Source organism: Dysidea avara, chromosome 1 (assembly GCF_963678975.1).
Source record: "Dysidea avara chromosome 1, odDysAvar1.4, whole genome shotgun sequence".
NCBI lineage: Eukaryota > Metazoa > Porifera > Demospongiae > Dictyoceratida > Dysideidae > Dysidea > Dysidea avara.
This window is the reverse complement of record NC_089272.1, coordinates 45,421,674-45,438,977: the sequence shown is the minus strand read 5'-3', so window position 1 is coordinate 45,438,977 and position 17,304 is coordinate 45,421,674. Positions and strand designations below refer to the sequence as shown.

Genomic DNA, 17,304 nt, shown 5'->3' with positions numbered 1-17,304 from the left:
AGCATGTTTTCATGTTTACATGCCTGAATCATCCATACTAAATGTATGGGATATTTTGAATGCCTCATAACTCACTTGTTCTTGCCCGTACCAAAGCACTTTTTTGATTAACAGTTCCAGCATTTAAAGAGCTTCACAGTGCCACTAAATGTTTGGGAAGCTATGTAACAAGAGTTATTAACAAGAAACAAGAGCTCAGGTGAACACGAACAGACTATAATTTGTGCCCATATTCCTATTATTTGCAGGCCTAGCACAATCAACACCTTAGAATACCACTAGCCAGTTGGAACATTAGATTAGTACCCTTGGACAGTTACCCAGATGTCTTCTCTCTGTGTATTTTTTTCAGATTAATTGTGTTAAGCAATCTTGTAAGTGCTATATTAAAGTCAAATGATCATTACAACTGCTGGGCTATTTTCTGATGATGTACTGTACCCCTTGCTGACCACCCATTATCATGCTTATAATACTGATACAGTTATGAAGAATGCAGATATACCAGTATGTAGACTGTAGCTTATGTGTACTGAAGTGTGTTAACACTGTAAAGTGGGCTACATCGAGAGTGAAAATTAAATTCAGTAGGTTTTGGCCTCCCCAAGAATTAAAATATTCATAATTTATTACCCAGTTTAGCCATGTGCAAGCATTGATAATTTTCCAAATTTGGTTATATGCATATAATGTAATGTGATTATGATGTATAATTCTTATGAGATATGTACTATATACATGTTCTCACAGGTCAATGACAATGGAGTTATCAGTTTTGACAGTCGTTATAATGTTCGTACTCCTCAGTCATTACCACTAAGTAGTACTGATAAGATAATTGCACCATACTGGGCTGATGTTGACTTTAGAGCATCAGGGGATATTTACTATCGTCAGACCACTGATCCTAGTCTCCTTGCTAGAGCAACCAGTGAAATAAGATCAGCTCTTCCTTCATCACAGAATGTCACAATCACAAACTTGTTGATTGCAACATGGGACAGAGTTGGTTATTTTCGTGGAAATACTGATAAGGTACTATATGCATACACGTATTTCTATTACTACTACCATCCATTATTACTACTACTTTAGCTTGTAAACATGTATGTACATGTAAGTCATATATGGACGGGCTTCTAAAATCAACACACTACATCCTGCTTTTTACTAGTTACATTTACTTGGTTTTGCATTAATCTGAAACCTGTTTTAATGTGTTTATAATGTGTGACCCACTGAGTAAAAGCCAGACTAGTTTGTGTAATTCTGTTTTTGAAATGCATTGTATAGAATTACAAAACATGTGCTACAAAAATATTGTAATACAGTTTTATCACTTTAATAAATAGTGAAACACAATTCAAATTTGCAACATATAAATTATTAAAACCGCTTCTGCATGAAGAGTAAGAATGTCTTTGTTTCGTTTCTGTACCATAACTACCATGCCTCATATTCTTGTTATACCCTGGATTTTCTACTCAGATGTTACTAGACAGCAGTACTGTACCCCAGTAGCTGAAAAGCGGTCCAGCACCATGAAAGGCACCATGTGATATTTTCACCATAGGCTTCAGCCCTACTTAGTACTACAGCCATGGATTCTATTTTGTGTGGCTTGAATTTGCAAAAGATCGAGATACTCTAATAGAGCAGTTATCGTAATATACTCTAATAGAGCATTTAATACAGATTATAGCCACTGTTCTCATTACACTGCTTGATCATTTCTATTTATGTAAATTGTCTTTACATTACTTTTCAAAAGTTCCAATGAGTTAACTTCATGGCATTACATTGAGCTAATTGATCATGCACTTCATGCATTAGCAGTTACGATAAAAAAGAATAGCCTGCTCCACATGCCTTTTCAAAGCATATACAAAATTTTCCATGAGGGAGCATTCCCCCCCCCCCCAGACTTCCTAGCTTGACATGCTTAGCACATGCAATTGAGCATCACATGAAAGAGATAATTATCCCAGACTTAAACATCACATCAGATCAATAAAAAGTAGTGTGCATGACTATGACAGTTCATGGATGCAGTTCATGGATGGCCTGACTGCTCAAAATATCTCCAGAGTAAGTTGTGTTGCATGCAATTAAACTAGTCTAATAATTGAAGTATGGTATACTGCAGTAGCTGGAGCATTACTTATGACATGTAGAAAAATGCCCAGAGTTTTCTGAAACGGTTCAGTTCCTTCATCCAACCTGCCAATGCTGTACCACTCATGCTAATAGTATTTGTGAATCAGTTGAGTCAGAAATAGACCTTCTCAATTTGGTCAATGTATAAACTTTGCCTCAGTAAAAATTTTTCCTGGCTACGCCACTGCAGGTAGCTCCTTTTCAAATGCCTGGATCTGCTGCTTTACAAGATTACAAATACACAAAAAAATTTGGAATTTTCAACTAGAGTAGGGACCATAGCACATCAATAAAAGTACTGAAACAAGCTGGAGTAGTGCACGATATTAAATCACAGTAAAACAATAAGAAGTGTTATATCCCTACTGTGCTCATGCAAGATACCATAATGAAAATGCACAGTAGGGATATAATACTTCTTATTGTTTTATTGTGATTTAATATCATGCACTACTCCAGCTTGTTTCAGTACTTTTTATCAATGTACTATGGTCCCTATGTACTATAGTTAAAAATTCCAAATTTTCTGTGTACTTGTTTGTTATTTTTTTTGTAAATAATTATTATGACTGGTAAACCCATGCATACTGCATCTGAAATGGTGCCGCTCACCCCAATTATCATCTGAAAAGTGAAGTATCCGTTATGCTTCGTTGTCAGCTACGTTCAACACATTATGCAGCATTTCGAAAAGCATCTCTACAATCCATGCAGACCAAAAGAAAGAAATGGTATCACGTGCCCTGGTTATATCAATTTTTTTAAACACTTTAAATTTGTATAATACGCACATAAATTTATATCACAATTCAATCAGACAAAGAGAGTTTTCTCTCACACACTGCCAGAAAACGACAATCTGCAGTGTATAAAGGATATAATCAATTATTTATATCAAATATCATCTGAAAAGTGAAGTATCCATTACACTTCTTTGTCCGCTGTGTTCAACTCATTACACAGCAGTATGAATCAAGAAATGTTTGAAAAGCTCGTCTGCTATCAAAATACTGTCTTGTCTCAAATTACAGCCAGGGCGTTTATTTCTTTCAAGCAAGTTTTACCCCGGCTACTAAATGAGACCCGGCGACTATACAAGACCGGCGTTTATATACCTGATCAGCATTCATGTGTCAACTTCATACCTTGGTGTTGTACTCTCCTGGACTCTCCTTGATGTTTCTTTCACCATATTCAAGTTTAAAAGGAACTCTACAAAACGTTCTTATAACACTGCCCCTTGTACTGCCTGAAATTATTAAAAATAATGACTGCACTAGACGTTTATTTGAGACCTGGCATTTATTTGAGACCCAGCATTTATTTTTGTTATCATTTTGTATACCCCCGGCAACTGAACGGGACCAGGTGTTTATATGAGACCAGCTGTAATTTGAGGAAATACGGTAGCCAATATGAAAAATACAGACGATTTCTGTTACTAAAGGAAGTCATCACGTGCTACTGCCAAAACGACACTTTTTGCTGTTACCGAAGATGAATGGGACACAAAGGAGGACACTGGTAAGTCCATGAAGAATGCACTGTACTGTACATACTGTGGTATGAAAAAGGGCACCTGTCAGGCCAAAGCAACATTGAACAATGAAAAAAATCAAGCCCATAGCCTTTAGTTAGCCTTTATCGAGTTACACTTGTCTGAAGACATCAGTCAGTTACTCAGTCAGTTACTCTGTCAGTCAGTAGAATATTTCATAAAATAATTTTTTAAAATTCCATAGCAACTTGTTGAAAGTGTTTCGGGTCAATTGAAAACTTGTTTGGGCTTAGTTTTGCCTAACCATCGCTTTTGAAAAACGGGTGTCACTACAGAGAATTAAGGCATACCTTAATGTATGAATTTATATGCACACTAGCATGAGAAAATTGAAACTGGTTTTTGGGTGATGTTATCCCGTGGGCTACGCCTACTCCTTTGTGGTCCCTACTATCAAGAGTCCATAATAAGAGGACTCTCTCTTATTGTGGACTCTTGCTACTATTAATACATTACTAGATACTGTATGATATTTATTGTATTCATAAAATTACTATAACTGTTCTTCTACTTTTTGGAGTTGGAAACCAGGAATCACATTTTCTTAAACTGTTCCTGTCTGTGTTTCCTAAAACCATGCAGATAAATTTATATTTTTACTGGAACAGCTTGTATGGATTTGGCCAGTTGGCTGGATGCTTTCTAGGAATGTCATATGTGCTGTGAGTGATAGACAGTCTCCAGTGTCTTCCAATCGAACATCTGTCATCTTTCCCTAGCTCCATTTTTCGTCTACGATTTTCCCAACCTCAGCCCCACCTTTCACATAAACTGGTGGATCCAAAAGTACCTAAAGTTTAGGTGGTATATTGGTACTCTACCAATATGCATGCATGTACAAACACAATCCATTTGACAGAAAAGTTGCCATGTGTAGCTCCACTCATGGTGAAATTTTTTGGCACTGGCAGTCTACTGTGTGAGTGTTTGAACATTTGAACCATGTATTGTACAATATATGACTGAATTTTGGAAACCGTAAATCGACACACTACAGTACTTTTGTAATAAAACACATTTAATTAATGGGGAAAAAACTGTAAGTTTCAGAAAAAAATGTACTCTTTGACACAAGTTTTTACACTGCACTGTTTGGTGAATTGACACTCCAGTGGATGGGCATCATCCTTCACAAAGAGAATTCATATCCATACATAGTGAGTGTCTGAGTTACAGATGTTTGTTTATACTGCGGTACCAATATTTTATAATGTAATGCCAACCTTTCTTCAGTGAATTCACCTTCCTTCTTGAACATGAAAGCATACCTTGGGCAAAAAGCTATACTCTGGTGGATTCATAAATTCATAGCAAACACAATGAGCCATGATTCAACCCTATACACCGTTCCATTCAGGGGCATATCCAGACTTTTGAAAAGCAGGTGTCACTACAGGGAATTAAGGCATACCTTAATGTATGAACGTACACTAGCATGTGAAGCATGCCAACCTGGGGGGAGGTGTGGACTGGGGGAATTCCCCCCCTCCCAGGAAATATTTTATGATTAAACCTTTTGAGATAGAAGTGACTGCTCTATTAGGGTATCTCAATCTAGATATATGTGACTGGCTTTGGGAAAACTGGTCTTATCACCCATGGCAGTGGATTTGATATTTCACCATGAACACAAAGCTATACGAATGAACTATCAAATTTCACATTCAAAATCAGCAAGACTTGAGTGGTCTGCTTTTGCTGGCTGCTTTTCATAAGCCCAGTGACAATATGAATGAGGGACCTGGGGCCTTAATGGAGCTCTGGCCTGCCTGAGGATGGTTGTAAGCAGCTGTACAGCTCCAAGGTGTTGAATAAAGACTTGCGCTGTAATTATGCTTTCATTTTAGCCAGTTTTGAGAGCTGAATGGCCCATAACCTGGCCTATGACATAATTCATCCCTACGCCTTCCTCTTTAATTTTTTAAACAGACTCTTGCTCACCTCTGGGCCCCTATCTCCCACCCCTTTTAAAGCTTGCCTGGTAGAGTCAACATTGAGTCAAAAACTATCAAAAATAGTGGGAAACCTAACTGTTGGCTCATTGTAAAGTGGATATTCTTGAAGGTAAGGAATTGGTATAAAATATGTAAAATTTTGGTACATGTAGCTTCAATCATTGGCAAATGACAACACACTGAATACTTGTATCTGGAATTTCTTTATACTTTTAAATAGGTGATAAGATTGCTTTTCTGTCACATGTGATAAGCTCTTGACTACTAAAGTTGCTATTGCAAGCTAAATATATGCCATCCAGGGAATTCTAAACATTACACCCTCTGATATTGAGTGTGAGACTGATTTCAGCAGTTTATTAGAATAGCTACACTGTTATTGACTATTTGCATGACTCAGTGCTTGCTCAGTGCTGTATTTGGTAACTACTGTAGAGTACCTCAATCTTGATATTAAATTTACATAGGATACAATTGTTGATGGACCACGGTTTCTGGTTACTCCCCCTGATGAACTATTCATACACATACAAGGGTAGTTCCAAGCATTTTGCTCACAGCTTTCCAATTTTTCTGCTGTATATCTAATGAATTTTGAATTCTAGATCTGAGATTGAATCTGGTAGCAATTTTCCACTATACTAATCTATACATTCCTCACTCTACTAATCTATACATGCCTTTGTGGTTAAATAATATTGTACTGTGTATTATGCATATGCATGTAACAGTAAGCTGCTGCTTACTTATGATTTTATCTCTATTTTTATCTACTAGACCAACACATTCCAGTGTGTACTAGCCACTAGTGGAGTTGAGTCATTTGTAATATTCCTATATGCTGATGGGAGAATACAATGGACTACTGGTGATAACTCTGGTGGATATAGAGGACTTGGTGGAACTGAAGCTCTAGCAGGAATTAATGCTGGTGATGGTGAAAATTTTGAAACCATTCCTGGATCACTAACTTCAGGCATTATTAATATTGAAGGAACTAGTAATTTAGGCAATCCAGGAGTGTGGATGTTCCAGGTCAACAGAGGTGTGTATGTACTGTAGGTGTTGCCTAGGGAATTTGTTAAACAACATATCCTTGACAGAGTTTTATTAACTAACAAGAGTAAATATGACTGCTCTATTTGAGTATGTTGATCTTTTGTGTGAGTGCAGATTGTCCGACAAATATCAAACAGTATGGGTAGTACTCTTCAGTAGGATTCCCCTAAAATGACAGGTACCACCTAAAATGCTGCCTCTAAAACCATCATACACAGAAATATCATAATTATACAATGAAAATCACCATAATACTTTTCCATCTAGCATCAATTGCAATGTTTAAAACAAGAAAACACTTACAGGTGGCTGTACATGTATATTAAATTTTGAAACAGTTTCCAAACCCAAATTTTGGTCTGCTTCAGGATATTTTATAAAGCAATATAGCACTCCATTAGACCAGTGTGAACACAAAATTACCCACACACATAATAGCTTCTGCTCCATTTTTCTCAGCAGTAGTTTGACTTTGTGACTAATGCACTTTTTAACTTGTGGTATATACCACTGGTGGAGTAATAGATGTGCGAGTTGAGCCAGTTTGGCTCAGAGTCTAAATACAGTGTACTTATCAAAAACGCTGGTCAGTTTAAAGGCACATGTCACCCATGAGTTTGCTATTGTGGCATGAAATGGTGGCCATGCATTATCTACTTTGTTTGGCCTCTAGTCTTGCAACTGTGGTCAGAGCAGGTAGAATGCATAATAGGCTCAAGGCTACTCTTCAAATGATGAAGTATTGCTTCATAACTTACATGTATTGCTTAGTAACTAGTTTGCATGTAGAAACTTATTAATGTAGATATAATTACTTCTACTAAGATGTTATAATATTTTTCACCTTATGTCCAGTTTTAGTGAATGATTGTCTACCAGAAAGACACACATGTCTGTCAGAGGTAAAATGAATCTCCAATATATGTACATATTAGAGTTAAAGCACTGTGCTTGGAAAACACAGTACACATGTCAAGAGGCTACATACACAAATACTGCAAAGTTGAAGCTGAGTACTGTATTAGTCTTGAGACATCCCAAGTGCTGTATGTTTTGTACAAACATATAGGCAGTGCTTTAACTCATAAATTGTAATTCTGAGTTGCCCTGTTTGGAGCATTTATCTTGAGTACAACTGTTTTGAATCAATCAGTCTACCAGTATAATGTGTTCTTACATAGTTATACTATAACAGTTTTTAGTAATTTACAATGTGATCAATTGTGTTATTTGAGTGGGTAACATTACTTTCATAACTGTACTGTACTGTATCTACTCAATTATCCACATCAGTGCAGATACAGTACAGTTATGTGCTTAATTTGTAAAAATATACATGCATTGTGGCACATTGATCTTCCCATGTTAAGTACAATAATTATGGTTTACTTAATACAGTTTATGTATTTCTTTGTAGTTTTATCCATTTGGATTATCCAAAAATGATTCTATCTTGCCAACACCTTCTCAGGGAGAAGGAAGCTCTCCAGCAATCACATTAACAGGCACTTATCACTTTTTTGATGAAGTTGTTAAGGAAGTCCATGTAAGTTGTTGATAGTATTATGTTTTTACTGATACAATATGCATGTGACAAGATCTGCAAGAACCCCACATATTTGAGCAGACCTAAATTTTACAGTTAAGTACTGTTGGAGAATGTAATGGATAAAATAAATATGTGCAAATTATTTAAATAAATTCTTTGAAGGCCTATTTCACAGTGAAGGAAGCTACTAATAATAATCCTGGTTTTCAGTGTGTTTTCCAAAGCAAGCAGAATTACAAATCTGCTTCCAGTAGTAGTCATACCAAAAAATCCATTTCCATGCTTTTCCAAATATACTACAACAAGGCACTCAAGAAGTTTTGGAAATTAGTTGCAGGAGAAGAATCAATTTAGTACAACATTGAAGTGTTTTGTAACCACGCCATACTTTGTACATGCTTGGAGGAATACTCTCAGATTTGCATCAAGGAAAAGTATGATGTTTAAACTACAAGGTGGCAAAAGCATTTGGGTTGGTTTTACTGCTTTACATATAAGCGTAATTGTATTCATGGAAACCATAGAACATAATATAGTTGCCTGCCTACTTAAGTCAATGCATAACTGTTTGTAAAATAGTGTACTAAAGTTTAGCTACATTCAAATTATCTTTGCCATGTCTAACTTGTGCATAGTGTTTCAGTGTACAGAAACTTTGTCCTATATATATGTAGATCAATGATAATGGAATTATCAGTTTTGGGATCCATTATAATGCTCGTACTCCACGTTCATTACCACTGAGTGGACATAGGATCATTGCACCATACTGGGCTGATGTTGACACCAGAGGAAGTGGAAATATTTACTATCGTCAGACCACTGAACCTAGTCTCCTTGCTAGAGCAACCAGTGAAGTAAGAGCAGCTTTTCCTATGCCTCAAAATGTCACAATACAAAATTTGCTAATTTCTACGTGGTACAGAGTTGGCTACTATGATCAAAGTTCTGATAAAGTAAGATAAATATTTACAGGATTAGTTTAGAGTGCACATGTACACATACAATGTATTGTGTTTGATAGTGGTAAATATAGTAGCTAACTGTCATTGTTCTTTAGCAATGCAAGCTAGCATGGTTTATCACATACAATAATTACCATAATGTATATCAAAATACTCGCTATAGAACAAGGAATTTGATTATGGAACACGACAGCAACCACAAAGCCATTATATAACTTTAACGTGCGACTGGGTGAAACCTAGGGATCTGCTGACTATGCTGGTGTAATTATGACCATAATAGGTACCTAAAAGCTTTGAGCATAATTGCATAAGAGGCAAAATAATTATGCCATACCATAAATCCTTGTTTTTTTTTTCAAAAATACGTTTCACAGAAAAAGATTTATATGCTATAAAGTCTCTAATAGAATAGTCAGTAACTCTAATAGCTGCTAATAGAACAATCAAGTAGCTGACTGTTCTATAAGAGTATGCGTGAAATTGAATTTTACAAACAAGGATTTATAGCCTGTACTTTAACCACCCATAAAGCATAATTTTTTTTAATGAGACCGAGTGCTTATGGCTGCTTGCAGAATTTGACTGTTATAGATTGGTAACTATTATGAAACAGTGGAAATTAGTGTACTAGGCTACTATCAGCCTAGCTGCATCCAGAACTTCATTCAGCAGTCTGTTATTATCAAATCTTCCATTCAACAGACAATTGCCAATGCAGCTAATACATGCACATCCTACTCACAAATTGGCTCGGAATTGCGATGAGGGGATTATTTAATTTAGGTAAAATTTCTGATTTTGTAGTTTGGATTTTTCTTTGTTTGTGCTTTTCGTAACCTTGTCATACCCACACAGATCTCCTTATGGAGTTATTGCTGTGGTCACATAAGACCGAGGTCTCTGATGCTGTCATCCCTGGAAAAATGAACAAAATAGCAAGAATTTTGAGCAATGCAAAATAAAGGAATAATCAGCAGATCCCACTACTGTAACCACACATAAAATCTCACAACATATTAGTCCAGTACTGTTTATAATCACACAAAAATATTGCTAACCTGGTGAAAGTTAAAACGATTATCTCCAAGTCTGGTTTTCAGCTGTTTGAGCAAGTGCCCATGTGCCTAATGCACAAAGCCACCAATTTGAGGCATACAAAAGTACAGTAGCAACTTGCTTCTCTATAATTTGTCTCCTTACTGTTTCTCAAAGTGGCTTACTCTTTTGAAGTGCAACCACTTTGCCAGGATACATCACAATGTACACTAGCTGTATCCCTGTAAAGAGGTGTCCTCTGAATACACAAGATCTGAGGTGTGAAATTGTTACATTGTACTGTGTATGTTTGCATGTACAGTGTAGTGCAAATTTATCTCTATAATACATACTGTACATGTATGTAATAAATATTGTTGGTTTGTTTAGACCAACACATTTCAGTGTGTACTAGCCACTAGTGGAGTTGAGTCATTTGTAATATTCCTATATGCTGATGGGAGAATGCAATGGACTACTGGTGACTTGTCTGATGGATTTAGAGGACTTGGTGGAATTGAAGCTCTAGCAGGAATTAATGCTGGTGATGGTTATAATTCTTATACTATTCCTGGATCACAAACTCCCATTATTGTTAATATTACACAGACCAGTAACATAGGTGTACCAGGAGTATGGATATACAACTTTAAATGTATGTACTGTATCAATATACATTGTCACCTGCATAGCTACATGTATAGCTTATTGTATAGTATACATTGATTGTGTGAGTATATACAATATTGCACAACATGGCATCATCCACAGAGGTATAGGGAGGGTTTTCCTGGTGTTCTAGAAAACCAGGAGTCAGTAGCTACAGTAGTACATAGCTATGAAATTGTTGCTTTATTAAATTTGAAAGCAAGCCAAGTGCTTACAGTATTGATAATATGCAAATATACATAATTTATGTTATAGAATCAAGCTATTTACAAAAATGAATGTTTTATGCACTAGCAAGATGCATGGTGTTACAGTACAAATTTACAATGTATTATGTATATTTTGTGTAACTGTTACAGCTGTCAATGCCTGTGAGACTCAAAATAATGTGACATGTGTATCAGAGGTGGGTAATGTTACATGTGTTGTGAGTGCAAGTTATGTGAGTCTGTAGCAATGCTGTTTCTCAGTGACTGTGTTTATGTATTCTTGAATAAATAAGATCAAAGCAGTGAACATGTACAGATGTATAACTACATGTATTATTTTTAACATGCTGATTGATGTGGCAACACCCCGGGTGGTATGCACTCAAGCAGTGTACACCCCTAGGGTGCAATCAATACTTACCATACATGCATACAAAAGATACACATGACTATATTGTTTTCCTAGCTATACAAACCACCCTTCCACCGCACCTAACCGCTTTAACATTGTCCACAAAGCCATAAAGTGTATGTAACGACACCAAACAAACAAACACTCATACAAATATCTACCACATAATATTGTACAATTGCCATAAAGTGTACTTAGCAAATAAACATACATACTCTTTTTCTGTCTGTGACGAACACGTCATGTACTTTCAGAGGTAATAGAACAGTCATGTAGCTGTAGTGAAAACCCCTTTTCAAAATTCCTGCATATGCCCCTGCTGTTGAGCATGTTGTAATTCTAGATTCCTCAGTATAATTTAATCACTACATGATGTAATGTATTTGTGATTTGTTTTGTCATTATATTTTACAGTTTTATCCATTTGGAAATGATAATGGTGATACTGTCTTAGTTGATGAAGGCAGTTCACCATCCATAACATCGTCTGAAGATTTTGTGTTTTACAATCAAGTTGTCAGGACAATATATGTACGTACACTGTACAGTATATTAATGACAATGTATGAAAATTGTGGTTGCTTATTTTATAATTGTAACATGGACGTGAGTGTTCTACCTGATATGTCCACCTGAATGGCCCTCATGCTTTGGGTGGGAATCTCAGGCAGACCATGAGTGCCTGTGTTACAACTATTATGTAACACTTCTATTGCAGGCTAATATCCTGCTGGGTGATTAGCCATCCATGCCAATATGAGTGTAACCACTGGATTCGTTTTATATTCATTATATATGTATGCCTGAAAGATTCAATTGTGGCTAAGCAGGATACTAAAACACCTCCATCGGAGTGCTTTTTGCTGCCAAACTCCATCTTGTGATAATAGACATGTGGGCAATAATTTATCCCCATAAATGATTACAGTCTGAGCTTTTATAAAACAAACCAGGTAGTACCACTAACTCGTGAGTTACATGTAGAGGGTATTATAAAAATAATTCCCTGACTACAGGGTAATATCAGATATGTATACCCAAAATTTCTTTGATCTGCCCATGCAAAGTATTACATAAATAATATAGTTTAGGAATTTAACATTTAGAAAGGATTGTATTAAACTGAAACAAGGGTGGTCACCTACATCTGTAGCCATGCTACATATGTATGTACAGTACGTACATATACATGTATGTATGTATGTATGTATGTATGTATGTATGTATGTATGTATGTATGTATGTATGTATGTATGTATGTATGTATGTATGTATGTATGTATGTATGTATGTATGTATGTATGTATGTATGTATGTATGTATGTATGTATGTATGCATGAATGGATGTATGTATATGCATGCATGCATGTATGTATGTATGTATGTATGTATGTATGTATGTATGTATGTATGTATGTATGTATGTATGTATGTACTAAAGCACACATTAAATTTTTACTACAGTGGAAAGTGTGGATTATCTGAACCCTGATTAAATGTATGTTTGATTATCCAAAATACACAGTAGTTTGGATGCTCTGTTAGAGTAATTGAACAAAACAAAATGGATGTTTGATTTTGCCTAATTTTCAATTATACAACCACCCCTCCCTCATATTAGTTCAGATAATTCACTGTATAGTCATGTAGTGTACGCATTTGTATTGTCGTGATCCTACACATTTGACTATCATTGTTTCAGTAGTGAATCTACTTCATTTCAAATTCTAATTTGTACTTACACTTGACAATGCCAGAATTTTTTTGCATAACAATGAATGGTACCAAAACTTTAAAACATACTATGAACCCTCCAATATCTGGTGATTGATTAACCAAACATTCTGTTATCTAAAAAGTAGAAATGATTGTTTTATTAGAGTATCTTGTCTAAAGTGCACGTTCTATTGCAGTAATTGAGTAGGGCTGTGCGTATAAATGAAAAAAACCTTGTTTATAGTTATCTGAGCACACTCAGGACCCAATGAGTTTGGATAATAAAGGGATTACTCTAAATCACTGACTATTATGTACCTCAAATACTATACAGTATGTACAGTACCATAGAGTCAGGTTGTAAAGCACAAGTGTCTATTAAGTGCATATTATTTGTTAAGCAATTACACATTTCTTGTGATTAACCATGGCTGATAAGCGTACGTGGCCCAATGCATGGCTTACATGTGAATAAGCTGTACAAGGAAGAAAGACTTCATCAACATCTCCTTGAGTACATATGCCTCCCTTGAAGTATCCCGTCATTGTGTATACAGCAAATCAGCCTTCTGACTTGAAATATTCTTGTTCACCATGAATAGCGATTCCAAAATTCCGTAAATTCTGCATAAAATTTTCTCCGTGAATCCTCATTGGGAAGATGGCACAACCGATTCGCTGCCGTTCAAGTGTTTGATCAAACAATTAGATTGTTTCTAGGGTTTCTGGGGACGAGGAATACGATGGTGCTGTTAGTTTCCTACTATAAATGTGTTTGTGTGGTGTTTTATGCCAATTCTAAGATTGTTTTTCAATATATTTGTACATGATGATGATGTACAGTGTATGTGTATGTGCTTATGTACACATATTTGTCACAGATTAATGATAATGGAGTTATTAGTTTTGACAGTCGATATAATCCTCGTACTCCTGTGTCATTTCCTCTGAGTGGAAATGATAAGATCATTGCACCATACTGGGCTGATGTTGACACCAGAGGAACTGGAAATATTTACTATCGTCAGACCACTGATCCTAGTCTCCTTGCTAGAGCAACCAGGGAAATAAGAACAGCTTTTCCTAGGTCTCTTAATAACACAATCTCCAACTTGTTAATAGCTACATGGGACAAAGTTGGCTATTATAATAATGGCACTGATAAGGTAATTGTGTAGTGTGCAGGAGCAGATTCAGGGCTGTGTCTTTCCTTATTGTAATTGATTAAACATCACATACTGAAACCACCCTTTATTTACTAAAAGAGACCTAAATATTATACAGTGATCTAAGCTTCCAAAATGTATAGGTTATGGCTCTGCAGTGCACTTGCTTTTTAGGTCTGCTCCTGGTACATTTAAATTAGTCATACTGTATATTTAATTTTTTTAAATAAAAAAAGCAGTGTAACAAAATATGAATGATAGTATTACAGCATAGCTCAGTGGGAAAATCCCTACATTAGCATGTTTTTCACTTTTATTCAATGTCAAAGGTTTTTCCCACTGAGTTATGTTGTAATATTTCACTGCTTAGATTTTATTGCTTAGATCAGTATAGCTATAAATTAACTTTTTTAATATACTAGTTTGTTAGTTATTGTTATACTGTAGCATAATGCTATACATCCATGACTGTTCTTTATCATACATGACTGTTGTATTATTAGAGTATCTCGGTTCAGCTTGTAGTCTACAAAGGAGTGTGATCACTTCCTTATTTTCACTGCACTACCATACAACTAGACCGATAAGGAAGCATGGTCATCATGTTGGGTAAATAAGCTGTGGTCTCTTACATTATCATGAAATAATGGGCATGGCCTCCAACAAGAGGTTACAGATATTTCCTAGACTAGTAGTAAACATGCTTACAAGCTCTGCCTTCTGTGTTCACTCTCCAGCGCCTAACTGTTAAAATTGAATTTATGGTTGGTGTCCAGTACCTCTTACAGCAGCATAAGCCCTTTCTGAAATAAGTTTGTGGGGTCTGAATATGCTGCTCAACGAAAGTGCTGATATGGAAAATTAATGCCTAGATTAAATTTCATTGCATGAAGAAGAAAACAACCAGCTAGCAGCCTGATCGACAATAAAAGGAAAGACAAGGCACAGAGGGCACACACTGAACAGAACCTCAAAAGGTACATCTTACTAGTGATCATGAGTTTGTTATTATGGTATAAAATGGTGGTTGTGTGCTGCTTTGTTTGGCCTCTAACTTTGTGACTGTGGTCAGTCAGGGAGGAAGGGAGGCAGGTGGGCGGGCGGGCAGGCAGGCGGGTGGGTGGGTGGGTAGGCAGGCAGGCGGGCGGGTGGGTGGGCAGGCAGGCAGGTAGGCAGGCAGATGGACAGACCAAATTGAGTTTTGGCAATTTAAAAAAAATTGTATTCAGCTACTGTACCTGTAAGTGTTTTCTTGTTTCTAATGCTGCATTTCATGTTAGATGGGCAGACGTAAAGGTGATTTTATTTTTGTGTAAGATGTCTCTAGGATGATTTTTAAAGGCAGCATTTTAGGTGACACATCTCAGTTTTTGGGTGATCCCTACGTACGTAAACAGTACTACCATACTGTATTATATAGTACATGTATATGAAGAGATTGAGCTACTCTTAATAGAGCAGCCAAAATTCCAGTTGAAAAATCATAAAGCAACAAACTACTGCATTGTTACAAAGCAGTCAAGTAGAATTATAAAACAATTTGGCACATTAAAGTACAATACAACTGCAAAATAATATACTTTAAATACCAACCAGCAAGTTAAACATGTCATGTAACTAACATGTGTTTAGACAAACACATATTGTATGCATGCATGTCTGTGTAGCCAATGTGATTAGTCCAGTAGGAATAGTGTTTTTTACAATAATATTATTATGCGCATTTAACTGAATCTCTGAAAATAATTATGTAAAGATTGTTGTATTACATTTTTAGACCAATACATTCCAGTGTGTACTAGCCACTAGTGGAGTTGAGTCATTTGTAATATTCCTATATGCTGATGAGAGTATACAATGGACTACTGGTGACAACTCTCGTGGAGAAAATGGACTAGGTGGGTTTGAAGCTCTAGCAGGAATTAATGCTGGTGATGGTGATTTTGTGACCATTCCTGGATCTCGAACATCTCGTATTATTAATATTGATAAGACAAGTAATATAGGTGTCCCAGGAATCTGGATATTCAAAGTTGACTCAGGTATACAAATTGTATGTATTTTCTGATACATATAATTATTTTGTGTCATAGTACTGTGTGTTATTCATACTACACTAATAATTTCTACTGTAAAGCAATATCTAAAACTATGTACATAAAAATCTCTGTTGGCTTTAATTTTTATGGTCCACTGCATGTATTGCAAAATGATCTTCAATCAAAATGGAGACAACACTAGGCTTTGCGTGATTTATAAGAAACAATCATCCTTGTGCAAGTGCAAAGATGTGCATTTACATAGCTCCTAGACAGTTTTGTGTGTACAAAATAAGCATTAAATCCCCACAATCTTTCCTTCACCAGTGCATCAACTTATCTTAAAAGTGTTGATGGGTTAAGAAAAGTCACAATGTACATTGCAGATAAACTGTTACATGTAACATAGAATACACTGTATCCACCAAATTTAGTTGCATGCACACACCCCACGATGTGTAGCATTGTTTCATCAGTAACAATAGTAATCTATATTCTTCAAGTACTGTATGAACATAATACTTTTTGTGCATAACATATTTAGTACAGGGTATATTGATGCACATTACCAATAAGACTACATTTGTGTATTGTGTATACTTTTACAACTTTTAATATATTATTCTCTTTACTGTATAAACAGATGGTTGTCAGCCAGATGTCAGAACATGTTTGTCAGAGGTATGAAAATTAATTTATGAACACTATAGAGGGTATCCATTTGACATCACAGTAAACATTTTTTGGATGGTCACAGGTTTTCTTCATAAAAAACTCTGATAGAAATAAGGAATCTACAAATGCTGCAATA

The 17,304-nt window shown here is 35.9% G+C and overlaps 1 protein-coding gene across 1 annotated transcript in view; it reads left to right on the top strand.

The window, feature by feature from the left end:
* The window catches only part of LOC136247055 (uncharacterized), an 87,278-nt gene that overhangs the window by 47,035 nt on the left and 22,939 nt on the right, over positions 1-17,304 (top strand). The window contains exons 30-40 of the mRNA XM_066038653.1: positions 751-1,035; positions 6,448-6,715; positions 7,585-7,631; positions 8,147-8,275; positions 8,953-9,234; positions 10,672-10,936; positions 11,310-11,356; positions 11,986-12,102; positions 14,170-14,454; positions 16,232-16,496; positions 17,137-17,174. Of these exons, the coding sequence (XP_065894725.1) occupies positions 751-1,035; positions 6,448-6,715; positions 7,585-7,631; positions 8,147-8,275; positions 8,953-9,234; positions 10,672-10,936; positions 11,310-11,356; positions 11,986-12,102; positions 14,170-14,454; positions 16,232-16,496; positions 17,137-17,174 (2,028 nt within the window). The remainder of the gene's footprint in view (positions 1-750; positions 1,036-6,447; positions 6,716-7,584; positions 7,632-8,146; positions 8,276-8,952; positions 9,235-10,671; positions 10,937-11,309; positions 11,357-11,985; positions 12,103-14,169; positions 14,455-16,231; positions 16,497-17,136; positions 17,175-17,304) is intronic.